Below are 25,086 nucleotides of genomic sequence, written 5' to 3'. Positions count from 1 at the left end.
TATACTTTTTAAAATTCAACACCATTTTTATAGGTAATTTGCTCCTGCACAATAAGCAACCTCGCAAGATGATGCTGTCTTAGGTTGGTTTCTCCCCAAAGCAGACTCTGTGAGAAGGATTTGAGGTCAAGTAGTTGAATAGGGACGTGACCCCAGGAAGCACTACTGGGAAGTTAAGTGCATGAGACAGGGAAGGGAAAGAAGCCAGTATAAGCTGTGTTAATGAGTGGGATTTAGCTATGGACAACTGGGGCTCAGTCCCACTAAGGACTCTTGGGAGACTGAGGAATAAGGAAGCTGGGGGTATTAAACTACCAATTTTGTCCATCATCAGTTGAGGGCCCCTCAATTAACATATTTGGAATAAGGGAGGAGTGAGTGTAGGGAATCAACATGTTTGCTACACTGTGGCAGAAACCTCATATTTCTTTTTTGATACAGTATTTAAACAGAGACTAAGCTCTGGTTTTCTTTTACTCAGATAAGCTCTCCACATATCATAGATGAGATTGTGGGAAGAATGCTTAAAACCATTTAAAGAACAAGACTTTTCACACATTCTCAAAAGTTTCAGAAGGCCTAATTACCTATTGTACTAATGATAAATTTTTATCTATTCATTAAAGCAAGCTTTACGAGAGCCAGTAATTTGGTTTAAACTCTTTAAAAATTATGAAATTGCATTCTTTAGAAATAGTCTGCACTAAGATTTCTTTTCTTGTTCAAAATGCCTTTTCTAACTGAATTAACTTGCAATAGAGAACACTGTTTTTACGTCACCAAATCCAGTTGACTTTCTCAGCAAAAAGGAAACAGACAATGAAAATCTCGATGTTTGTTGTGCTATAATTATATAACATCAGCCAGGGGAACATTGGCCTTTCACATGCTCTAACATTTTTAAAAACAAAGCATTGAAATCAAGGCCTTTTCTACACATGCAATTAAAGTGAAAGGATCTGAAAATTGTAGATCTCATCTCTTGTCCACTTTTTGCGCAAGAGCTTCTCTATGCTTCTTTGGGGACCAGATAACATGCAGTTCCAGTGATGAGGCCGGAGTGGGCTTATAAGATCAGGAAAAAAGATGCGCAGGAAGTCACTTAGGTAAATGCAATGGTGGAAATTGGAACATCGTCAAATCTTAAGGTAGTGTTATTATCCATGGACTGTAAGCAGATGTACCCAGCTGGGTTCAGACCTGGATCTACTACTTACTAGTCATGTGATCTTCAACAAATCACTTTATCTCTCTATGCCTCACTTTCTTCATCTGTAAAATGGGGATGAAATAGAGCTGCCTCAAAAAGTCATTGTGAAGATTACAAGCGATAACGCATTTTGGAGCACAAGCCACAGTCCCTGACACATTAAAAGTACACAGTACAGGTAGTTCAACCAAGAGGTCTGGGAAGTAGACTAGAGGTAATAGGATCAAAGGGGGCTCAGTGGTCACCACACTGAGCCTTGGCAGCTATTACTTTTACAGAGGGCCTGGACTTTGAAAGCCTCTTTTCTTAGGCCATCTTGTACTCTCCAGACTAGCTGTCCTCTTGAGGCAGACTCTGAGCATTGGAGACTTCACTCAGTTAAGGGAATGGTTGATATCTTTGAGACAAAACAAGGGTACATGAGCGTTCGTGTCTGAAGACAGTGTTATCTTTCAGATAGTACAGGTAGCAGCAAGTTGGCAAGACTAGAGTTCAAATTCCAGCTGTTATTTCCTGTGTGGCCTCAGGCAAGTCAGTTAGCTTCTCTGAGCCTTAGTTTCCTCATCTCTAAATTGATGATAATACCCACTTTTCAGGCAACAAGGTGTACAAAGGCCATCAAACAGCAGGTACTTCAGTGATGCCTAGTATTCTCTCATCACTCTTGAGGCCTATCGCAGAGTGTTTTACATCCAGGGGAATTTTACTAGAATGAGTTCTAAGGTGCACCATCTAACTTGAAATCTAAACCTTGAAAGAGGATCCCGGGTATCCTCCTCATTTGGGTTTTTATACACTCCCTACCAAAACAGGGCAGAAGACTTGCATAGCCACTTATATAAAGCCACAAATTTGGAGTTACTTAACTTCACTTATTTGGTGATGGATTCTTTTAAGAATCTGCCATTCTGATTCAGGTCTTGACCTAACAGGGTTTCTCAGTTTGGAAAACCATTCCTAACCAGAACTGTAAGGACCTACCTATCTAGTAAGTTGAATCAATACTCTGCTCTGCCAGGACATCAAACTAGTTGTTTGTATGGGGGTTTAATGGCTTTTGACACTTACCAGCTTGGTCCTTTCTCCTGGAATCTTATTAGGGATACCACCTGATATGTGCTTGATAATTCCAATATTTGTTTATTGTTTTAAAAATAAGTGTGGCCTTTAAAAAGAGATGCAATGATATTTTATGAGTTTCTGATATGGGTTCCCTGTCTTTTCCAGGAGAAACAGAAGCCTATTTGGAAGCCATCAGAAAAAATATTGAATGGTTGAAGAAACACAACAAAAAAGTAAATAAAGAAGGTAAGGCTTTAGTGTGGTTATAAATTGCAAGCTTCACTCATTTGGCAGGGGCTCTTATTAAGTAAAGATTCCCACAATCAAATGGGCCAAAGTCTTCTTTCTGAGCACAGAAAGACTCTAGCGCTTCTTGGATGCAGAAAAGAACAGAACCTCCATTTGTCTTATTTTTTCAAACCAGCCTTTCAAACAAAAGCCTTTTTTTTCTTTTCTTTGACATTTTATGATGCAAACATGTCAAACAAAAGTAAAGAGACTAGTATAATGAATTCTCATACATCCATTATCCACCTTCAATAATTATCAACATTTTGCCAATCTTATTTTGCCAACCCTCACCCCTTTTCTTGCGGGTAAAAAAAGGCATTTTCTGAGAGGTGCACCCTGCAGTCACAAAAGCAGCCTCCCTCTCACTTAAAACACAGAAGGATTTTCTGTTTTGAGTGCCAGAAATGTGAACCACAGTAAAATGCAGCCGGCCTCCAGTCCCCCCTCACCATCTCAAGTTGCTCACGGCATCAATAAAGCACTGTTGGCCCTGCTTGGTGCTATCATAGAGGGGTGTGGTGGTGCAAAGGAGGCAAGAGGAGAGGGCACATCTCCTTACAGAGACAGAGATCACTGGGAGAAAGGGCTGCGCAAAAGGTAAGAGAGGAGAGATGGAGGCAGAGGGAAGGCTGTGTGCCAAGACATAAAGGGACAAAAGAGAGTGCTACATTCTGAGAACTGGAGCAGCCACTCCATTTCCCAGGAAAACTAGGTGTCTGGGGAGGACTCGCAGACAGGGCCGGGAAGGTGGGCATAAGCCAGGTCAAGAAGAGGTTTGTGTACCCTGCAAAGGTTTGTTTTAGCCGGAGGAGCCTAAACGAGGGCTTACTTAAGCTCTGAGAACTCAGATAAGAACTGAGAAATCTATCTGGCAAGCAGTGTGGTTACATATTGAAAAAATAAGACCCCAGAAGGCTGAAGAGAGATAGGAAGTGAAGATCCAGAGCAGAAATGATGGGGCTTAAGCAAAGGCAAGCAGAAAAAAAATTTTAAAAGCAGGAAGAAACTCGAGAGCTACGTGGAGAAAAAGGAGTCTAGTATGATTCTCAGGTGTCTGGCCAGAGCGGTTGTAAAGTGATGCTTTTAAAATGAGACGAGCAGCGCTTCTCAAACTTTAAAGTGCATTCAAATCACATGCGGAGATTCTACATGTCCTGATGCCCAGGTGACACCACTAAATCAGAAACCTGAGAGGCAGAATTCAGGCATCAATATTCTTTAAACTCCCCACCTCTCTACTGTGCAGCCAAATTTGAGAACCACTGAGATACAGCACAGTGGGAAGAAGAGGTATTTTCAGCACCACGTTAGCCTGTGGCCTTGCAAGTTGAGCAAGATGGAAGTAATTATCAGATCTTCGCACATGTCCATTTTATTTCACTCAACATGAAATGAATTTCCAGGCTGTCAGTGCCATTAAAATTCACATGAACCATATTTCATCAAATCTGTCATTGATTGGGAAATGTACCATTGTTTCATGTACTACTAAGAAAGAAAAATTCTAACATGCCATCAATGACTGAAAGACTTTAAAATCAAAAAGATGTGTATCTTAAAATTAATGTAATACAATAGGTGCCAAAATGCTTTCTGAAACCAATGTAAATTGTATGGTTCAACAATATGGACTGTTTGTTATTTCTTTCACTGATGAACAGGTAAATCAGACTTCTGGTCATAACTAGCAACATCCTGCAATTCAATCTTTTACTTCCAGAAGTGATCGACCTAGTGAAGTGTGGGACTCTGGTGTTTGCTTATCCAAGGCTCTGTGAGCAAACCTCAGAGTGACAGGGTTGAGTTTGCTGCTCCCTTCTGCCTCCAGGAATTGAGGGTGACATGCAATACATCCTCCCGAAGGCAGGAGCAGAGAGCTCTTCCTCCACTGCCTTCACATGTGCTCTGGTAGACTCAAAGCCCGTGGGGATAAAGGTCCTAGGGCCATACAGTGGCTGCAGCTGTATGAGCAGAAAATCTTACTATTAGTTCTGATCTTTCTTAACCTCTGCTGATGCCCTTTGTTTTGCAGGAGACTAGGGTACTTGAATCTCCCTCCTAAATCCAGGAAACAAAAGTCTATGTGATGTGATAGAGAGGATGATGATAAAATCTTGTGCAGCCATAAAATAAAAACATCTGTACTTTTAAAGAAGTGAATCACAGCCCTTATCTCTTTTGAGCCTAGCAACCCTAAAACCTCTTTTGAGATTAACAAGGTGGTTACTGATGTATACTCTTACAATCAGCTAAAAGCCTTTCCTCTGCACCAACCTGGTTTCCCTTGTCACATGGTGTCATAAAGATGCAGTTTTTCCATTTCAGAAGAAAGCACAATATTTTCCTATTTGTCCATTCAAATCACCTGGACCTCTTTACATCTGTCCTTGGGAGTATGCCTTTTGTTCCACTAAAGATGTTGACCCTGCAACCAAGTCTGAAGGGAGATTATTAAATGTGAACCAGTGACAATCAAGTGGTGCCTCTTTGTGCTCTACTAGTCAGTCAGGAATCAGCTTGTAAGTTGAGCTTTGTTCTCTATTTTGTGCCAGAAGAAAGGGAGAGTCAAAAAACAACAAAAAACCCAAGCACTAACTGAACGTGTGTTCTGCACATGTTAGATGCTCCACGTGCACTACTTCAAGGCCACAGGGTAGTCAAAGCAATGACTGCGGACAGACTTGGGTTCAGAAGCGGACCCTACCATGACCTGAGCATGTGACTTATCTCCTCTGTCTTGTTTCTACATCTCCAAAATGGGGATACTTCATCTCTCATGAGGTTTTGTGAGGAGCAGAACAGATGACTGTTGTAAAGTGCTCAATGCCAAGAGTTCTCTCTTTAATCCTCATGGCTGTGCCCTAGTGGGGAGCAAACTCTCTCCTTGGCAGAGAGGAAACAGCTCTCTATAAGCCTCAGTTCACCTTCATATGATAAACACCTGGTGCTTCTGGAGAGTCCATCATACTTAGTATTTCTTTCATGCAGGGGCTTAAAGATTCCTAAGGGACCCAGATTAAGGTTATATTCAGGCTAACTAAAGGAGTCGTGGAATGTTATGGTTTGTACCCCACTCTCTCCTTTCTCTTCCCTTTACAAACTGATGGAAGGCAGGGCTCTGGTCCAGGGGCTGCTAACAGCCAAGACAGATGGCATTGTCCTCAAGGAACACAGCCTCAAGCAATTTGCAACCTGGAAAGTTCTCCCCAAGTACTCTGTGGTGTGGAAAACACACATTTCCAACCATGAAGGGGTGTGTCATCAATTTTGGTACTGCCATAGGATATATTGTATGTAGCCATTAAAATAATTTTTCTGAAGAATATTATTAATGCTCACTGTGTAAAGTTAAGTGAAAGGAGCTAGTTATAAGGTTGTTTACACACTGATCTCGATTCTGGGGTGAGATATATATTTGAAAAGCTAAAAGGATATAGAACAAAATACCAGCTGTGGTTATCTATGATTAATAGAATTCAAGTGATTTAAATTTTATTTTTATGTTTCTGTATTTTTCACTTAAAAAAATCATATAATACTTAAAAGAATCAAGGTAAGACGTGGGTTTCTTTTTAAGCCTTCAGAAAGATGCCACAGGCAGCTTCTTTTTTTAGGGATCTCTTTGTTTTGGGTAGGTGGTTTGATGGTTTACACAGACTTTTGTTTGTTCAAGTAGGACAGAGGAACCACAAAGAGGTTATGGTTTGGCTTTTCATTCCCTGTATATAATTCAGACAACGTGGAAATTAAGATAATTTTCAATTTGGAAAAAATTTTAAAAGTAGGTTGTCACTTCAACAGGGACTAACCAATTTAGAAAGTCAAAACATCTGGTTCTGATCATAACTTTTACTACCTGTGTGACCTTGAATAAGGTACTTAAGCTTTAGGATCTTCTTACCATAAGCATGATTCCTAGACCAGAAGCAGCAGCATCTCCTGGGAGCTTGTTTAAAATGCAGAACTTAAGGCACCACCTTGAACCTACTGAATGCAAATCTGCAGCTTCCCAAGAGCCCCAGGTGACTGGTATAAACAGTAAAGTTTGTGAAGCCATGGTCTCCGAGCCTGTTCCCTCCGTGGTCAGATGAGGGTGGTACTCCCATACTGAACAACTTGCAGGTATGATAATAGAGAGCAGATAAGCAAATAAAATACACATACAGGTGATTTTAAACGGCAAAGTACTACACAAATACCAAGACCTGAATGTCTTCCAGTGCAAAAGACGGGGGCTGGTTGTGGTAGTGGCATACAAAAGGCTTCTTAGTTCATGGTGGTCACTGTAATGGGATTGCTCTTTCCTCATCTTGCTCACAATACTCTAATGATGTTTTCCAGATTATGATCTTTCAAAGATGAGAGACTTCATTAACCAGCAAGCTGATGCTTATGTAGAGAAAGGCATCCTTGATAAAGAAGAAGCCAATGCCATCAAGCGTATTTACAGCAGCCTGTAAAAATGGCAAAAGATCCAGGATTCTTTCCACTGATTCAAAAAAACATAACATAGCTTAAAACTCTTCTAATTCTGTGATTAAAGTTATTTTGACTCAAGGATTATTAGAAAGTGCTAGATTTACAGAAATTAACCTTGAAAAGTGGTTAAAACATAGCTTTCTTGCCATAAAAACTATCTGAAAAGTTCTAAGCTGAGATTTTCATATATAGAATCCTTACTTCCTTGTAGATTGACATTTTATAATCGGAGCTATGTTGCTTTGGAAAAGCCTATAATTGACTGAACTTAAAACTGAACCTTTTCCCTACTGTGTCACATGTATAAGCACCCCCTGAAGAATTAGAGTTCTTTTGTCTAGGCATGCTGAGTACCAAAGCTCCTCATAGTATATGTCTGTTATAAGATGTCGTTTCCACTATCAGTTCCCTTTTGGTTAAAATAAATTTGTGTTTCACAAAGCCTCTATAGATTAAAGGAAGCTATTTGGTGTTTTGTGTTTGTTTTGTTTTGTTTTGTTTTTGGCTGCTCCTGCTGGCTCTTTATCAGGCCCAAGAGCACAAAAAGGAATCTGAAAAATGGGCATAAGATTTGCTGGATTTATTAACTTGGAGAGTACATATGGATCCCTCTTAACATTTTCTATTAGTGAGTTTTCCAACATTGAGTTTGTTCACTAAGAGGGATCCATATGTACTCTCCAAGAAGAAAAATGAGGTCATAAACACTACAAAAAGCAAGGTAAAAATATGTGCCCAATCTGAGTTATCTAAACTGGACTTGATCCAAGCCGAGTTTTCTCAACAGAAAACAAGAGGGCCAGGCAATATGGTAGAAACACAGATAAAGATCACTCAATAGAATATTATTCAGCCATAAGAAAAGATGAAATACTGCCATTTACAACAATATGAATGGATTATAAGAATATTGTGTTAAGCAAAATAAGTCTAATGGAAAAAGGGAAGAACCATATACATGATTTCACTCCTACGTGGGATACAAAACTGAAAGCAGCAAACGAACAAGACAAACCAAAACTCACAGACAACAGTATAGTGGTTATCAGCAGGAAAGGGAGGGAGCCAGGAAGTGGTAAAGGGGGTCAAATATACGGTAACAGAAGATTTGACTTTGGGTGGTAAACACAGATTGGAGAATACAGCCAATGTATTATAGAATTGTATACTTGAAACCTATATAATTTTGTTAACCAATGTCACCCCAATAAATTTAACAACAACAACAAAAAATCATTCTCTTCCTTATAAACCAAAGCTGGGAGATGAGCTTCCTTGGAAAAAAAGGTTAATGAACTGCAGGTCCCTGCAACTCGTCTTCCTCAGTCACCACCACAAACAGGGCCCTAGAAACAATAGTCACCCAGGGTCCTCCTGAAATGTTAATGGACAACATTCCCAAACCAAAGAATGCTTTAAATATGTGTTATTCAGTATAAATTCTTACTTATTTTTCTACATATTTCAGTTGAGAATCATAAAAATAATATAATGCTTTGCATTTTAGCTGTCACTATATAAAATGGCCTTCTGATACCTGTCTTAAATGCCCCTACTTGGTATTCGCTTTTTGGTGAGGACTGGGGAACTTACAGGGAAAATGTAAGAGGCTGTTTTTCATAAGTAAGTAGGAGACTACTGCTGCACCTTCCATCCCCAGAGTTGCAAAAATAAACTAAAACCAAAGCCTGACACTCAAAAAACTAAACTCTTAATATGTTCTCGAGAAGCCAGTACTCATTGGTGAGCGGTGAAGAAACTAAAAACACCTTTGCCCAAACTATACTTGCCAAAGCACGATGGATTGGAATTGTTTTAATCAGTCATCTTTGATAACATGTCCTGTAGTCCCAATGGGCTGCTTCTATATCAGAGAGAAAAAACTGGCTGTGACTAAAGCATTTTATTCATTTGCTATAATTTATCTCATATGTATGCAGAATTTTTAAAAATAAGAGATTTATTTAGTGAGTTTATTGTAGCTTTCTGAACACACTGACATTCTTTAGCTCCTATTGATAACCAAGACAAGAGAGAGATCATCAGTCCTGTTTTGTAAATGAGGAAACCGGTCACCAAAACAAAAAACAAAATGACACACACACACACACAAAAAACCAAGGGCACAAGATATGCTCAAACTCACATGACCCAGAAGTGTTAAAGCTGAAACTAGAACCCAGGATTCTTAACGCTTTGTCCATTCCTCCACAGTGATTCTACATGCAAGGCAAGGACTAAAGAACTCGAATCCAGGACAGTTTAACTGTAGGCACGATGAATTTAAAGTTTGGGCTAGAAACCGCTAAGAAAAACCTTAGGCAAAAATAAAATACTCAGAAAAATGTTTTTGAGATTGTGGTCTTAATTTCAATTTTCAGTTTATGTCTTTCGGATAGTGTTTTTAAATTCACATCTTTTGGATTACTCTGAAATTTCAGATTATTTATGTTAAACAGCATAACTTTACATTTTTTTTAAGTTCCTGGGCCTCCACAGAGGCCTGAGGCTTTTCTTATATACACAACTGTTTCCTTTCCTTTATTTTTTTCTTTTAGTTTTCTCTTCTTCCAACTAACTCCCCATAGTTCAGATAATAATAGATACAAGAAAGCAGCAGAGCATGATCAAGAGATCACCCTCTATCAAAGATGATAATAACATGAGAAAAAAAAAAAAACCGAGAAATAAGAACATGAGATGTTGTAATTATGAAAAAAAATGAGGAAAAAATAACAAGGAAAAACAAAACAAAACAAGGGATTAAATATATTATGAACAAACAGGAAATTCAAGACAGGGCAGACAGCTTCTGTTTCCCATTTACGCCTCAAGGGTTGGACATGTGCATTTCTGGTTTCTCAAGCTCTGCTGCATTAATACCTAAGGGCACTGTTTCCTGCTTAATGGAAGACCTGGAGGAACGAGGCAGAGAGAAGAAAATGAGGAAAGAGAAAAAAGGGAGAGAAAATGTGAAACAAAAGTCATTTTTGCCCCCATAGAAAGCAGACCCCTTTTGGGATGTTGGGGAGGAATAAATAAAACGAATTTTTGTGGAAGCATAAAGATTTAATCTGGCTCTTGAACGGAAGTTGAGACAAAAAATATTTAACTGTAAACAATATATTGCTTAAAGTTTCTTGCTGTAACATACATATAATAAAAGTAAGACCAATGAAATTAATGTGAATAAAAACCTAACACTCAATTCAAATAAACATAGTGACTACAAAACACTCTATAAAGTGACTTGTCAATGAAATCTAAACTATAATCCACCAGTGTGTCGTCAGATCATGGCATTATTTCTTCTTGTGATCAGATTCCATGTTTTCACTGTATTTGAAATGCATCAAGTCAAATATTATGAAAATGCAAACATTACTAGTAACTGCAATCGATTTACATTTAGATTACTGAAGCTTTTTCAAAATTGCAATTAAAATAATAAAAACCATTAAAGAGGAGGAGGTGCCACTATTTTAAAAATATAATTTAAAAATTCATTTTTTCTCATTTGTTGAAAAAAATTGAAGACTCGAATATAAAAACATAGTTTATTTTTTCATCCAGACTTTTGTAGTTTATTTTTTACAAAATAGCAGACAAAATTTGGTTCTTTATATTAATACAGAATATGTAGCACATATCGAAATATATATAGCACTTAAGTTATAAACACATAGCAAAATCAGCATCACTTAAACAGCAACCACGTTTTTCATATAATTAGGATTTCTCAAGAGATAAACGTTGCTTTTTGCTTGACTATGCAAATAGTCTTTGATGCTTTTGTCAACTAACATTCACAAAAGCAAGTCTAAAAACTACCACCACCTACAAAAGTGATGAGCTTTAGGATACAATTTTGTTATCATGCCATAATGCAGACTTAAAAATATAGAAAGCCAGAGCTAAATAATCACTTCAGTGCAATTGCAACAGGTGGGACTACTTAATTGTGATTTAAAGATGTACTATGAATCTTCAGTTGTTGGTTTCTTTATGATTCAACCATCTTTTAATCCAAGTGAGATTATGCCCCATGATTAGCTAACTGTGATAGAGTGAAGTTGCATAGGGACTTTCTTCATCTCTGAAAAAAAGAAATACGGCATAAACCAGTGTTTAAAAACTGTACTCAGACAACTAACACATACATTCATCATACAACTTACTATCCATTTGCCAAAGAAGTCCAGGAGTATACCAATTTATAATATCACACACTCCTTAAAAGTTGTATGAAATGCAAATATTCATTTGAATGTACTTTACTGACTCAGTTTTATTGGCATCTCAGTTACAGAAATAAAGAATGGTACTTGTTATGTGTATTGATATCTGTTTATATAACATTTAAATAAAGTATGTGAAATTTATATTAAGTTATAAATTAATTATATTCATATTTATATTTGTTTGTTTTTACTATTTTACCTCATAAGGATTTGAGGTGCCTACAACAAAGGGGATACATATAAGATGAAAAAAATAAAAATTAAAAATCAGGACTAAAGAAAAGAGAAGGATACAAATATATTAACCATAAGAAATATTATAGTAGTTGAACTGAGTATCAATTTTAGTTACAAGCTTTCTAGTAGCTGGGGCAAAAAAGGGAACACAGTAGGCTATGCCATTCTAAGAGTCATAAAGGAAGAAGGAAACCAATATTATAGGAGAGAGAAAGGTTTGCCCTAGTACCAAATTAAAGAACAAAGAAGAAAGCTCACTTGAGATCTTATATAGGAAACAGCCAGGAACAAATAATGGACAAACTCTTTGACAAATTTTATAAGGATCAGTATTTTACAAGTATTCTCTAGGACATTACTTCCTTTGAAGGTGTCAACTAGATGTCTCTATTTGGCTGTTTTCCGGAATTGCTAGTTGGACAGTTATACTATTAAAGCAGAGAAGCAAACTTTTTATAATAAATAACAGAGATAAAAGCATTGCAACAGATAAAGCCTTATATGGAGTGCAGTGGCTCTGTTTAGACTTCATATATTAAAAATGCCTTTCTGGAATTAAAATATAGTTTTTAAAGCAAAAAAAGAAAAGAAAATTTACCCAAGTCAAAACATCTTAACAGTAATCTATTCAGCCTCTGACATTTCACTAGCGTATTTTTACCTGCTCTCTTCTTTTAGTTTCTTGGCTGCCTGTGTTGATAACTTAATCTGCAAGTCTAGTCTCTGCAGGAAATCTCTGGCTGACACCTCCTCAGGTGGCACAGACTGAACATCAGATTCCTGAGGACTAGGAGGAGAGAGGTCTTCCCCAGCCGCTACCAGCTCTTCTTCATGAGAAAAACTGCTATCAACAGTTTCATTTTCTGGAGAATCAATTGAGTTAAGTCCATTAAACAGCAGAGGCTTCTCTGATATAACTGGGATGTTCAAAGTTTTCTTCAGAAATATACAATCATTGGTAAACAGTTTATTTGCCCTTTTAATCTGTTCCATCTAAAATACAAAAAAAGAAAACAGAGTTACATATAAATAAATCCAGAAGTAGGACTTATTACACAACACAGAACTAAAAATACTCATGAGCAAAATGCGTGTGATGATTTCTCTGGATTCAAGATTCTTAATTTGGGTTTTGTCACCTCCCCAGACGCCCTCAGTTATTTCAAGAGATGTCAGGTAATTAATTCTGTTTCCCAATTTTGAAAAAGAAAAAACTAATTTTTCTCCCCACTATAATGATGTACCCCCTACCAGGCAGCTTTTACTAAGCAGCCTTAAATCTCTAAAGTTAAAAATACATAGAATTTTTAGCAGTAATTTAATAAATTCCATTCTTATTTTAACATTTCTATTATTTGATTTTTTTAAAAACTTACTAGTGCTATTATTTTACTTATGTAGTGCTTCCTATACCTCTAGAATTGTGTTTGATAAATATAATGGATGCAGGAGGTGGTACAGAGATAAGCAGGATGAGAATTTGGAAGAATGGTATAGGCTGAGGCTGCAGTCATTAAGAAAGGCCTCACAGAGAAGGTGAAGTTCTGCTTTTGATTCTTTTAACTTTAGATGGACCTTGAAGAATGGGTAGAAGGGGGACATGTAAGGAAAGGAAGTGGGAAGCACTTTACCTAATGGATCTCATTTTTTCCTACTCAACAGAGTAGATATTTGAAGATTCACTTTACAAATAAAAGAAACAAAGTTCATAGAGATTATGTACCATATAACTGGCAGATTAGAAGCTAGAATTTATACAGGTTTCTGTAACCTTAAATTCTTTCATAGCCTGTGGATGCCTTCTCCAAACCACAGAGATGGGAATGAAAGGTAGAGGGGAAAGGGGAAATGGAATTTACATATGTTATTTAACTTCATTTAAACTTCATAACAGTTCTGTAAACTAGATATTAGCATCTCCTTCTTACCAATGAATCAGTCAAGAGAGTTAAGACGCATGCCTAAGTCCACAATGTTGGTATGTGCATGCAGGACTCAAACTATGCTGGCATCCAGCATGTTGGAGAAATGCCTACTCTTATGATCATCACGCCATATTACAATGTATCTTCAGACTTCTCCCCACAACTAGCCCAGGACTAGCACCATGCTAGGCTCTTTATGTTCACTGTACCATCTAATTTTAACCACAACTCTTTCTTGTGAGGTATGTAATTGAGACAGTTTGGTACCAATAGCTAAGCACACAGGCTTGGGAATCTGACAGACCTGGTTTCTAATCCCAGCTCCACCAACACCAACTACATGAATATGAGCTCATTACTTGTCTCATTGAGCCTGCTGCTTCATGTGCAAGACATTATCATCTACCCTTTCACAGGGTTGTTGGAAAGATTAAATTAGGTTTTATATACATACTTATATAGAGGAAATAAGTAGATAGGTAGATGACAGACAGATAGACAGACAGACAGACAATAGAGACAGAGGCTATTTAGCAGAGCACCTGACAGCAGATGGTATTTACTCTTCCAGATTTCCAATGAAAAAATTAAGGCACGCAAGAGATGACTGATTGGACCAAGTGCATGTAGTTCTTTAAATGTATGAGCTGGAATTTCTGTCTGACTCTAAAGTCCACATACCACCAGGATTAAAAGACATGACTAATGGGACCAAATTATGGTGATCCTTTAATGCCAGATTGATTGAGTGAAAGAAATTAGATTTCTACTTCAGAGAGCCTGAAAAAACAATAGTTAAATAGACTGTTCTTTCTGCTTTCTTACTATAAGCCGAATCCACACAAATAGTACATTTAAAGCTTTTTTTTTTCCCCTTTTAAAGACATTACATAAAAGTATCTTTTGTGTAGGGTGGAGTGGTCTTTTGTGCTCTAGTTTTAGTAAAGGAGAGAAGGCAAGGATAAGAAAGAAAGAACATGAATAGGCAGTGTATTTTAGAGACGAAGTTAAAATCTAAAAATACTAAGTATCTCTGGCTAGTTTAGGCTTAGATTTGGGAGAGTTAAATAACTTGAATACTTTATCCATAGCAAGTTCAGGTATATTCTAATCTGCCTTTAGTGTTCCTTGTGTTTATCACCTACCATCCTCCTCTATTTCTCTTAGTATGTGGGCTTCCAATGGCACTGAGCTCTCCTCTGGCTTGAAGGTGAGCATGTGAGTCATTCCTGTCCTTGAGTGCTTCACAGTGCCCTGGCTTTCATGATAGGTCACAGTCTCATTTAAGAACAATTCAGAGATGCAGGATCTGGAAAAAGAGAGGTCCTCATTTTTTCTGCTGGAAAGAGATGTGCCTAGAGCTGCTAGCAACCATCCTTCTACCTCATAGAACTTGACAACAAGGACACATTGGAGGAGAGCAATCAGACCTCTGAATCAAAGCCTCAAGTCAGAATACCCTAAGACCTTTCAGTTCCATGAACCAATAAACGCCATTTTTTGGTTTGGTTTTGTTGTTTCGATTTGTTTTTTTCCTTAGGCCAATTTGAGTTAGGTTTTCTGTCACTTATAAATAAAAGGCCTTAATTGATACAGTGCCTTTTGAAATGCTTATTGGCAGGGACCTACAATCGTTAATAATCATTGTTTTCTGAGAATAATCATGGAGGACAGAAACAAGCAGGAACACCAGAATCTGATTGCTGAAGCAGGGTTGGAATATCAACCATAAACTGAATTCCTTCAGGACAAGAACTGTTATTTCTATAGCTTCTCAGGGTCTAACAAAGATCTGACATACACTGAGTGCTTAGGATGGATGGACGGACAGGCAGATGGGTGGGTGGGTGGGTGATGGATGGGTGGGGTGGGTGGATGGATGGATGGATGGATGGATGGGTAGATGGGTGATGGGTGATTGGATAAGTAGGATGGGTGGATGGGTGATGGATGGATGATGGATGGATGGATGGGATGATGGATGGATGGATGGATGGATGGATGGATGAATTAATGTAAGTCAGAAGAAGAGGCATAAAAGATAAACCCAGAGCAGTAACCAGAAAGGGGTAGTAAGTTATCTGTTGTGTTGGCTATTCTCTAAACCCACTCTGATATCCCAATCCATCCCCCACTCTTCTTGAGCCTATTCTGAACCCCAAGAAGCCGACCTCTTAAGAACTTCACTACCCAAGTCCTTTTGTTCTTAGGATTCCAGTTGGTGTTCCACAGGAAGTCACCAGCAGAACGACTGCACCATGACTCTGGTGGTCGTGTCCCTCTGAGGCAGAGTTCTTGCCAGGCAGCCCTTGTCTATCGGTGTCTGGTACAGTGCTCCTTTCCCTGGCCCTTCAGGCCTAGGAGTAATATCTCCCTGATGTTGCCAGTCTTGGGTGCTTCACCATCCCTTGGTGGTTCCCTTAACCCTGCTCATATTTCTGTAAATGTCCCTTCATTAAACTCTCTTTGGCTACACCCTCTGAGCACACTATCTGTATCCTGCCAGGACCTTGACTGATAAATTTAACATTCAGAGCAAGACAGGCCATTACAACCAGGCAAGGGGCAAATGACAGGGAGCATGAGACAAGGTGACCGAGTCAAAAGCTAGGTATAGTCAGAGAGTCTACAAGGATTGAAAGGCAGGCCTCCCTAGCTCTTGTACATTCTGTTGTACAATTCACTGGTATAATTGCCTTTCCACAAGCTTCCTGATGTCAGAGACTGACCTGGCTCCATCTCAGTATTATCAGCAAGCATTTAAGTTGTATGTTGACCCTTATATCCAGAATCTAAGATAAGATGTGGGATGCCAGCATCAAGGACATCAGGGGTAGCCAGACATAGTTAGCATCAAGGTACTGACGAATCTAAGGATGGGCAGATCTGAGTCTGAAGTTGAAAACAGTAAATGAGTCTATTATAAGGTAGTAATTAGAAATGTGTGCTCTGGGGCCAAACTTTCTGGGTTCAATTCCTGGCTTTGCCACTGTCTATCCATTCTCTATGTCTGTTTTCTTTTCTGTAAAGCAAGAGTAATAATAGTACCTTCTATATAATATGATCATTTTGAAGATTAAATGATTCGATTCATGTAAAGCGTTTAAAACAAGGCATAGTTCACAGGAAGCAATCAAAAATATTAGCAACTCTTACCATCAGATTTGGTGAGAGCGAGAAAGCAACAGGTAAGAGCGGATCCTAACATGTATTCAGCAAATGAGAAGGAAGGAGGTAGGAATTTTTCTCAATAAAAAAATATTGTTTCCCATGAAGTAAGAATACACAAAGAAAAAACAAGCCCAGATGAATAATATTATATGTTGTCAATGCCCTGAGGTGTGAAATTTAATTTTGTATTCAAAGGTAATTAATTTGATCTTAACTTGTTCTCCTTTACAAGCAATGGCTTGAACTAATGACGTAGGCTCCAAACTCTGTTACCTACTCGATAAAGTTATAGAATAAAACCAGTCATGCATAAAGCCGGCGGTGGGGGCGGTGGGGGGTGGGGGGAGCATGGTTAGCATTCCATCCAGAAGGAGAAGCTGCAAATACCCGGGAACAAGGGAAAATGGTGTAGCTGAAATGCAGGGAGTAAAGAGCACATTCCAGACCATGCGAAGTATTGGGTGCTGAGGTAAAGAATTTGGATTTTATTTTTAAAGTGATGAGAAGCCAATGGAGGGTGAAGAAAGGGAGTGACACGATCTGATTACAGTTAAAGATTACTCTGGCAGCTTTGTGGAAAATGGATTGGCCAAAAAGTGGCATCAGTGGCAACAGGAAGCCCAGTTACGAAGAAAATAGCAGTAGCATAGAAAAGAGTCTACAAATAATCACTAACAGTGAAATGATGTTTTAGGAATGTTTTATCTTTTTATCTGAATTCAGATGGGTCTAATGTTCTGGGAAAAGTCATGATCCAATCCATGGAAGAGCCAGAAAACGCTAACGCTGCCCCACCTGCCCTCTGTTCAATATTTCCTAATGCCCAATTCACGCTGAGAATAGAAAGTGTGACCTTTTCAAGGTGACGCAGAATCACCCTCTGTTTATAGGGGGTGGATAAATAAGAGGGAGGTACAGCAATCAAACGCTTTCACTTCAAAACCTTTTTCTAATCAGGATTGAATAGCATGACTCAATAAATTGACTGTCAGGTCACTAAGAAACAGATTATAAAATAATTAAGTAAGAAGTAACAAGATGATCACAAGGTCCACCACAGTGATGAGTGCAATCAATAACTTAAAAAAAACTTATTTAAAGTGACTCCCCTGTAAATAAATACATTTTGTAGAGCTGAAGTCACTCTGGGGGAAATCACAAACTTATCCTCAAAAGGTATCTCAACAGCAGCTGCTGGTCACGGCCAAGAACTGTCCCCAAAGGCAACTCTGGTCAGCATCATCGGGCCACCTGCCTAACTGTGAATGTAACATTCAAATTTTTTCTCTTCATCTTGGAAACAATAATATAAATGGAGCCACTTTAAAATGGAGCTAGAGTTGCCGTGCCAAAGAAACTGCCTTGCATGTCTTACATCTCTAACCTTGGAACGTTAAAAATAGGGCCTAAGCAATCTCGTTTCCCAAAAAACTGTTTGCAAAGATAACAAAAAAGCAGTTATTATGGCTCTTGGACTCATGACTACTGGACTAAAAAATTAAAACATGGTTTAAAACTAACATCACTATGTTATGTTATCTGCACTAATAGAAATGCCTTCTTTGTACTGATGTGATTATTCCCCTTCCTTTTCTCATAAATATCCACTGCCTTGTCTCCTAATCAGAACATAATTTGGGCTTCTGCTTGAATTAATAATTTCTAAATGGTTATTCTTATTGGTCTCAATAAATGCTTGTTTTGAAAGGCCTTTCATTTTTAGGTTAACACTCTCCACTCCTTAAAAAAAGGCACACCCTTCCAAAAATATTTCAGGATACATAATAACTATCATTTGTACAGTACTGTGTGGCTTGCAGAATATTTTCACATACACACAACTCGCATTTGATGATCGTTTTACACAAAAGAAAACAGACTTAAATATGGGATTCTCTCAAGATTATTTTCTAGTATGTGCTGGATTCACAAACCCCCTGTCTCCTGATAAGTTCTAGGTTTGGGCGGCAATCAGACTCCTCCACTGTCATGTGCTAATGGGGAAAAGGATTTATTCCTTCTCCATGCTATTTCAGAAGAATACGTGAGATTCTATTTATAGAAAATGTCCAGAAAAGGCAAATCTATAGGTTAGAAAATCAATCTGTGGTCGCCTGGGGCTGGAGAGGTGAATAGGGAGTAACAGCAATAAGCACAGGGATTTTTTTCTGGGTGGTGGAACTGTTATAAAATTGGATTCTGGTGATGGTTATACAACTTTGTAAATTTACTAAAAGTTCTTGAATCGTACACTTAAGATGGGTGAATTTTGTGCTATATAAATTATTCCTCAATAAAGGTGTTTAAAAAAAAAAATACATGAGAATCTATTAAAACTCCCAACTACTAAAGGCTAGTTTACCATACCTCTCATTACAGAAGGTACTATTTATTTATGGTTCTCTTCCCTTTGACCTGCAAGGGTCAACAATTTCCATTAGCAGCGGGGGCTAAAGTTATCATCATGAAAGATTTACATACACTTAATTTCTAACTCCCAATACTGTTCCCACTAAAATGACAATCGTTTCACCTTTTCTCAGCAAGGTAACTTCTGATAGGGGAAGTGTAGAGAAGTGACTGGGCTTAGCAGCTCATTAGAGGAGAAAGAGAAGACCCTGGGAATAAAATGGGACAGGAAATGTCTGAGGGCACTGGAAACAATTTAGCCTCTAGAGAGGGGAGAGGACAGGCAAGTTGTCAGGGGGAAATAAAAAGATGAAGAAAGTTTATGCAAATAATAAGTAACATCACTGCCTCCTACTCACTTTTAGTTTCTATACTGTTCTCTAGATGTGTTTCCGGTTTCCAAAAAAAAGTTTACAGTGACTGTCTGAAGCTGGTTACTTTCCTCTAGAGGCATGCATCTAACTAAGAAGAACAGGATTACTGCAAAACCCATAACTAAATTAGAATACTAGGTTAGGTAAGGGACATACCTAATGACTTAATGTCTCAGTGGAGATAAGCATAGCCAGGGAAATTCCAGCCCAAGAAAGTACAACTCTGAGACCCGAACTGTTTTTAATAGTTACAATTTCAGTTTCAGTTTCCCAGACCTACTTCTTCAAATGCTTCTTACTCAGATAAAGATGCTCATATCTAAACCTATATTTAATTACATGTAAAGACCTATTGCTGGGGGAGGAAAAAAGGGCACCAAGTACCAACTGAAGCTGCAGTCTTCTTTCTGTAGGTTGGAGAGCTAGCCTCAAATCAAACTTTGTAATTCAAGTCAAGCAGGCTGCATCCTCTCATTCAAACTGTGCCCTGGGCCTCATTTTTAAGGGTCTGCTCAATTCCAGGGCCTAGTGACATCATACTAGCCAGGCTTTCCTGTGGATTGGATCCATACCTACGTGAGGGCCTATCATGTGCCCAACTCAGGCCTGGCTCAGAATATACAGAAATGAATCAATCACTCAAGCAGCTTGGCTTCTCAAGTAACTATAGGCTGGTGGAAAGCAGTAGCTGATAAATTCACCATGAATAAAAGAGGACAGCATGCATTATCTTGTAGCCCCAGCATTATGGGGCCTCAAATAAACCAGGCTCAACAAAAAAGTAGGTAAAAAAAAATAATGAATGCCAGATATTAATAACTATGAATGACTAAAAGGCATGGTGGGAAGAGTCATTAAGATATTTTCTAAGTCACTGGCAGAAGAACTAGGTCCATCGGGTGTCAGACCTGGCCAGGTTCTTGAACGTACACATTTTTCTTTCCCATGGAGAAGCTTCCTGAATCCCAGGGCCCATCTCTAAGGCAGAGATACTCAAACAAAACAGTAAACAGGTAAGCAGAAAATGTATAGCATATCAATAAATCATCTAGAATCCAACCATTCTCACCACTTCCTTCTCAACTGCTTTGGTCCAAGCTACTATCCTCTCACCTACATTACTGCAAAGCCTGCATCCTATCTGGTCTCCCTGCCGTGGCACTCACCCATCTATCTGCACCACCCTCACCCCACCCACCACCCCACACGAGCCTATTCTCAAAGCAGTGGCCAGAGTGGCCCTTTTAATGTATAAGTCAGATCATGTCACACTTCTGCTCAAATTTTCAATTCACTCAGAAAAGCCAAAGTTCTTATAATGGCCTTCAAGGCCCTAAGTGATTCGGCCCAAATACACCCCTTTGCATTCTAAGCACCAGCTACACTATACCTAAAACATGTCAATTATGTTCCCACCTCAGGGCCTTTGTACTACTTGCTGTTCCTTCTGTGTAGAATGTTCTCCACAGATACCTGCATGGCTCCCTCCCTTGTCTTCTTCTCAGTGAGGTCTTCCACGGCCACATCATTTTAAATTGCAGCCACTTCCACCAGCCCTCCCTATCTCCTTTCTCTGCTTAATTTTTTTTTTATTTTGCTTATCAATACCTGACATATAACAGTTTGTTTACTTACTGTCTCCACTGACTAAAATATAAGCTCCATGAGGGCATGGATTTTTATTTATTTACTAATGTATCATCAGAAAGATAGAAGCTGGAAAAAAGAAAAAAGAAAATTAGATGAATGATAAATACGTTTAGGAAAACAAGGCAGGGGAAAGGGTGAGGGGCACCAGTGTAGAGAAGGGTTGAAATTTGATATAGAGTAGTCAGGGAGGTCTCATGGAGAAGACATTTAAGCAAAGACCTGAAGGCAGTAAGGGAGCAAGTCTCACAGCCAAGACCAGCTACATAATTTGTAGGGCCCAATGCAAAAAGAAAATGTGGAGCCCTTGTCCACAAATTATTAAAAACTTCAGATGGTAATAGCAAGGCATTAAACCAAGTGCAGGGCTCTTCCAAGCATGGGGCCCTGTGTGACTGCACAAGTCACGCACCCATGAAGGGTGCTTTGGAAACAAGCGAAAAGGCCATACGTATATGTATGAAGATTTCCGGGCTCCGTTTCTGGATAGGCTGATTAAGTAGGTTCAAGGTCAGCCAGAATCTTTTCTTTTTAGTCTGTCTCAGGGCATTCTCCTGTGCAGGCAAGTTTTGGGGACACATCTATTTCCACACGTCTTGGGATATACCCTGCTCCTGCTAGCTGTTGAGTACCACTCCAGGTAACCAGTTTCCAGCTTGTTCCCCTGGTAACCGAGGACTGGCAACCAGATCTCCATCTTCACTCCTTGTCAGAGTCTCTGTTCTGGGAGCTTCTTTGTATTTAAAATACTACTGGCTCTTACTAGTCTCCTCCACCAAGGGACTGAGGTCCTGCCTGGACTCCCAGCTGGGTGCTGGGGAACTGTGATAGGCAGACAGCCTCCCCTGAGTTCCTGCTCCTTTAAGTAAAATTGCAGAGCTATGCTCTGCTCTTGCCAGACATGGGATGTTCAAGTTAAATGTTTGCCTGGACTGACTCAATTTCCAGGTGCCCTGCTGTTTCAAACATTTTATCACCTATGCCTTTAAACAATAATTTAAATATGTTGATGATCTTGGCAGTCAATATTAGAAATTTAACTCACTCGACTGCTTTCTGTTCAATCAGAGCAAGTTTCCACCTAAAATCTCAATTTATAATGAGCAAATTCAGTTACTATCCATAGATATTAATTAAAGCAAGAGTATCACTTCACTGTGACAGTATGATCACTTTCACTGGTTCTACATAAATTCATAAACTATATAGTTCAGGGCCCAAAGTAAATGGTATATGTGTAGTAAACCAGTGGTTCTCAACAAAGAGTGAGTTTCTTCCCTGGGAGCATTTTGCAATGTCTGGATGGGGTAGGGGTGCTACCAGCATCCAGTAGGCAGAGCTCAGAGATGCTGCTACAATGCACAGGACAACTTCTCCCTCCGCCCGCCCCTCCCACCCTCCCGACAAAGAATTATCTGGTCCATAACATGGATAGTGCTGCAGGTGAGAAATTCTGTAGTAGCCTATTTGTGGCTATAGATTACAGTTCTCAATTCATTATACTTGAGCTTAATATCTTAAAATCAAGTCTTTATAAAAGTAATGAAAAATCTAATTTATACTTTAATGGAAAGGGATGATAAGATTATGAATAACAAGATCTATATTCCAAAAACAGGGGTTAAAAAGCATTTGATATAAGGTAGAGAACTATAGTGAGCAGATATTCAGGAGCCCTAAGCAAGTCAAGTGAAACCATGGAGGGTGGTAGGTTACAGAGAGACTGCTCTGGGCAGGGACCAGGCAAATACTACTTCTCTGGATTTCATGGATTCCTAGGTGCAGTCACCTGGCCTAGTAGGTAAGACACACAGAAACCAGTCAGAAAAGGCCTTTCTTCTTCAGTAACCAGGATGTTACGAGAGCTCTTGACAAGATTAGGATAAAAGTGAGGGTGGAAATCGTTAAGTAATGTCTAAGAAAAATGAATGCTTTATCACTATGACTATTTGAGCTGCTCTCAATGAATAAACTTACTTGGAAAATATCCTTACTTCTCATCCATCTTCTCGTCTGTAAAAAGATTAATTATACCTATCTCAAGGCTTATTAGGAAAATCAAATTGAATAAGAATAAGATGGGATAGGACAAATGCAATGCCAGCACACAGCAGGCATTCAGCAAAAGGTGGCTACTAATATTTGCCAACCCTGCTTTCCTCTGGCTTTGACCCAAACCAGGCCCCATTAATGCACATAAAAATTGTAGTTCTAAGTTAACTCCCAAGAGGGTAGAATGGGACTACCCACAGCATAATAACATTCGTACTGGCCTGCAGAGCAGGATCCCTGCTCAAAATGTTTAAACGATAGGATCTGCTAGGTAAACATATACCAGCTTGAATGTGCAAAATAGATTACTCAGTCTCTGCCATTTGTGAAGGGCCAGAAAGAGTTTCACTTTAAGAGAAAAATATAGACAGATAAGATCACCTTTCTTCCCACTGCTGTCTAAGGTGCTTCACGAAAAACATTGAAAACTGACACAGATGCAAATGCAAAAAGGCCATCACACAGCTCAGAGTTAATTATAAGTATTTTTAATGATACAATATGTTCCCTCAGGTTTCCATGTTCTTCCCAGAGGTGTAATGCAATATGCCCAAGACAAACACACTTATAAATTTATAATAAACACAGCTTTCCAGCTCACCTAGACCACAGTTCTTGGCTGCTGCTTAGCGACAGGTGTCACATTCACAGTTGCCAGTGAGCCCAGGGGTGTAATTTCACTTCTAAATAAAGAAGCATAATCGATAGAACCAGAACATCCTGAGGGAACAACTACCATTCCTGACTCATCACAGGGCTTGTTTACATAGAAAACCAAATACTCTGCCCAAGTCCACACGTCAGACAGATTTTGAGTAAATATACACGTAATGGTATGAACGAGACTGAAATTCGGGTGAACGTGGCCCCCGGCGGTGACAAAGCCCAGGTCCTCTTTGAACTTCCTCACGCGACAGATCTGATCTGCGTCTGGGCAGGACACCGGGAACTCGATGCACCCACCTGGGGAGGGAGCCTTGGAGGCCCCGCCTCTCCCCGCCCCACCCCCCATCCCCCAGCTGCAGGACCAGCTTTGGCGACCACCGCTGTACCGGCACCACTCACGGAGTGAGCGCTTGGGGCTCCGCCTGCGGGGGACAGACGACAGCCTCTTCGACCCCCACTACTCACGTGCCCCGCCCCAAGCCATTCTCTCCCCTCCTCCCCTCGCCCTATCTTCCTGCGCTCCCCCAACCACCGCCGCCAGCGCAGGCACAGGAGGCCGCCCCTGCTCACCGTGACTCCGTACTTGAGCGCGATGCCCTGCAGCGTATCGCCCGCGCGGACCCGGTGCTCCACATGGCGCTCGGTGACGCCGGCGCCCAGGGGCGCCCGCACGCTGGCGGTGCTGCCGTAGGAGCGGGTCTTGGTGCGGGCCAGGCTCAGCGACAGCTCGGCCTCCTCGGGCTCCGAGCCCGAGCGCGAGCGCGGCGGCGGCGAAGGGGCCAAGGACCGGGGCGCGCGGGGGCCGTCTTCCCGCAGGGCTAGCGCGGGCGAGGGATCCGCCATGGGTCCTGCGGAGGCCGCCAGGTCGGGAAGCCGGCCAGGGGGGCGGTGCCTCCGCCCCGCCACCGCCACCGCCTCTGCTTCCTCCTCACCGGGGCTGAGCCTGGCCGTGCCGCGGGGGCGGCGAGCTAGCGGCTGCGGCGGGAAGCTGCGGGCCTGTCGTGGCGCGTATCTCCTCCTCCGCGCGGCGTGAGGGGGAGCGCACCCAAGCCCGCGGCCGCGAGGGCTAAGAGCGGCCCATCCTTAGGTGTCGTCGGCCCTCAGTGTAACCCCACGCTAGGCGGACAGAGCCTGGTTAGAGCCCTGCCCTGATCGCACCAAAACACCAAAGCTTCGCTCTGCGCCCTTTATTGATTCCCCAGCAGGCACCAGCTTTCTCAGACCTTCAAACTCTTCCATGCTACGGGTACTTCCCTCTCCCCACTCGGATGACCTCTAAGTCTATATCACAGAAAACCTTAACACGATGTGTTACTGGAGTG

The 25,086-nt window shown here is 40.2% G+C and overlaps 2 protein-coding genes across 6 annotated transcripts in view; one reads left to right on the top strand and one right to left on the bottom strand.

Annotated features, from left to right (window-relative positions):
• SCG3 (secretogranin III) overlaps positions 1-7,219 on the top strand; it is a 50,289-nt gene extending 43,070 nt beyond the window's left edge. For both annotated transcript variants that reach the window (XM_039889044.1, XM_039889045.1), the window contains 2 exons: positions 2,438-2,518; positions 6,905-7,219. In XM_039889044.1, the coding sequence (XP_039744978.1) occupies positions 2,438-2,518; positions 6,905-7,023 (200 nt within the window). In that variant the 3' untranslated portion in view covers positions 7,024-7,219. The remainder of the gene's footprint in view (positions 1-2,437; positions 2,519-6,904) is intronic.
• Positions 7,220-10,090: 2,871 nt separating this feature from the next.
• Positions 10,091-24,780, bottom strand: LYSMD2 (LysM domain containing 2). Of its 4 annotated transcripts, none has more exons than XM_039889049.1 (3): positions 23,700-23,717; positions 12,182-12,513; positions 10,091-11,138 (listed from the first exon to the last, which is right to left on the bottom strand). In XM_039889049.1, exons 2-3 carry the CDS (start codon positions 12,511-12,513, stop codon positions 11,096-11,098), a joined length of 375 nt encoding a protein of 124 aa, XP_039744983.1. In that variant the 5' UTR covers positions 23,700-23,717; the 3' UTR covers positions 10,091-11,095. The 4 variants fall into 4 exon arrangements, with proteins under 4 accessions (XP_039744983.1, XP_039744982.1, XP_039744981.1 ...); XM_039889048.1 differs by lacking the exon at positions 23,700-23,717 and adding an exon at positions 19,385-19,401; XM_039889047.1 differs by lacking the exon at positions 23,700-23,717 and adding an exon at positions 14,591-14,727.
• Between the last annotated feature and the right edge of the window lie 306 nt (positions 24,781-25,086).

The sequence above is a fragment of the Pteropus medius genome, unplaced genomic scaffold (assembly GCF_902729225.1).
Source record: "Pteropus medius unplaced genomic scaffold, Ma_sr-lr_union100, whole genome shotgun sequence".
Taxonomy (NCBI): domain Eukaryota; kingdom Metazoa; phylum Chordata; class Mammalia; order Chiroptera; family Pteropodidae; genus Pteropus; species Pteropus medius.
This window is presented reverse-complemented; position numbering and strand designations above follow the sequence as displayed.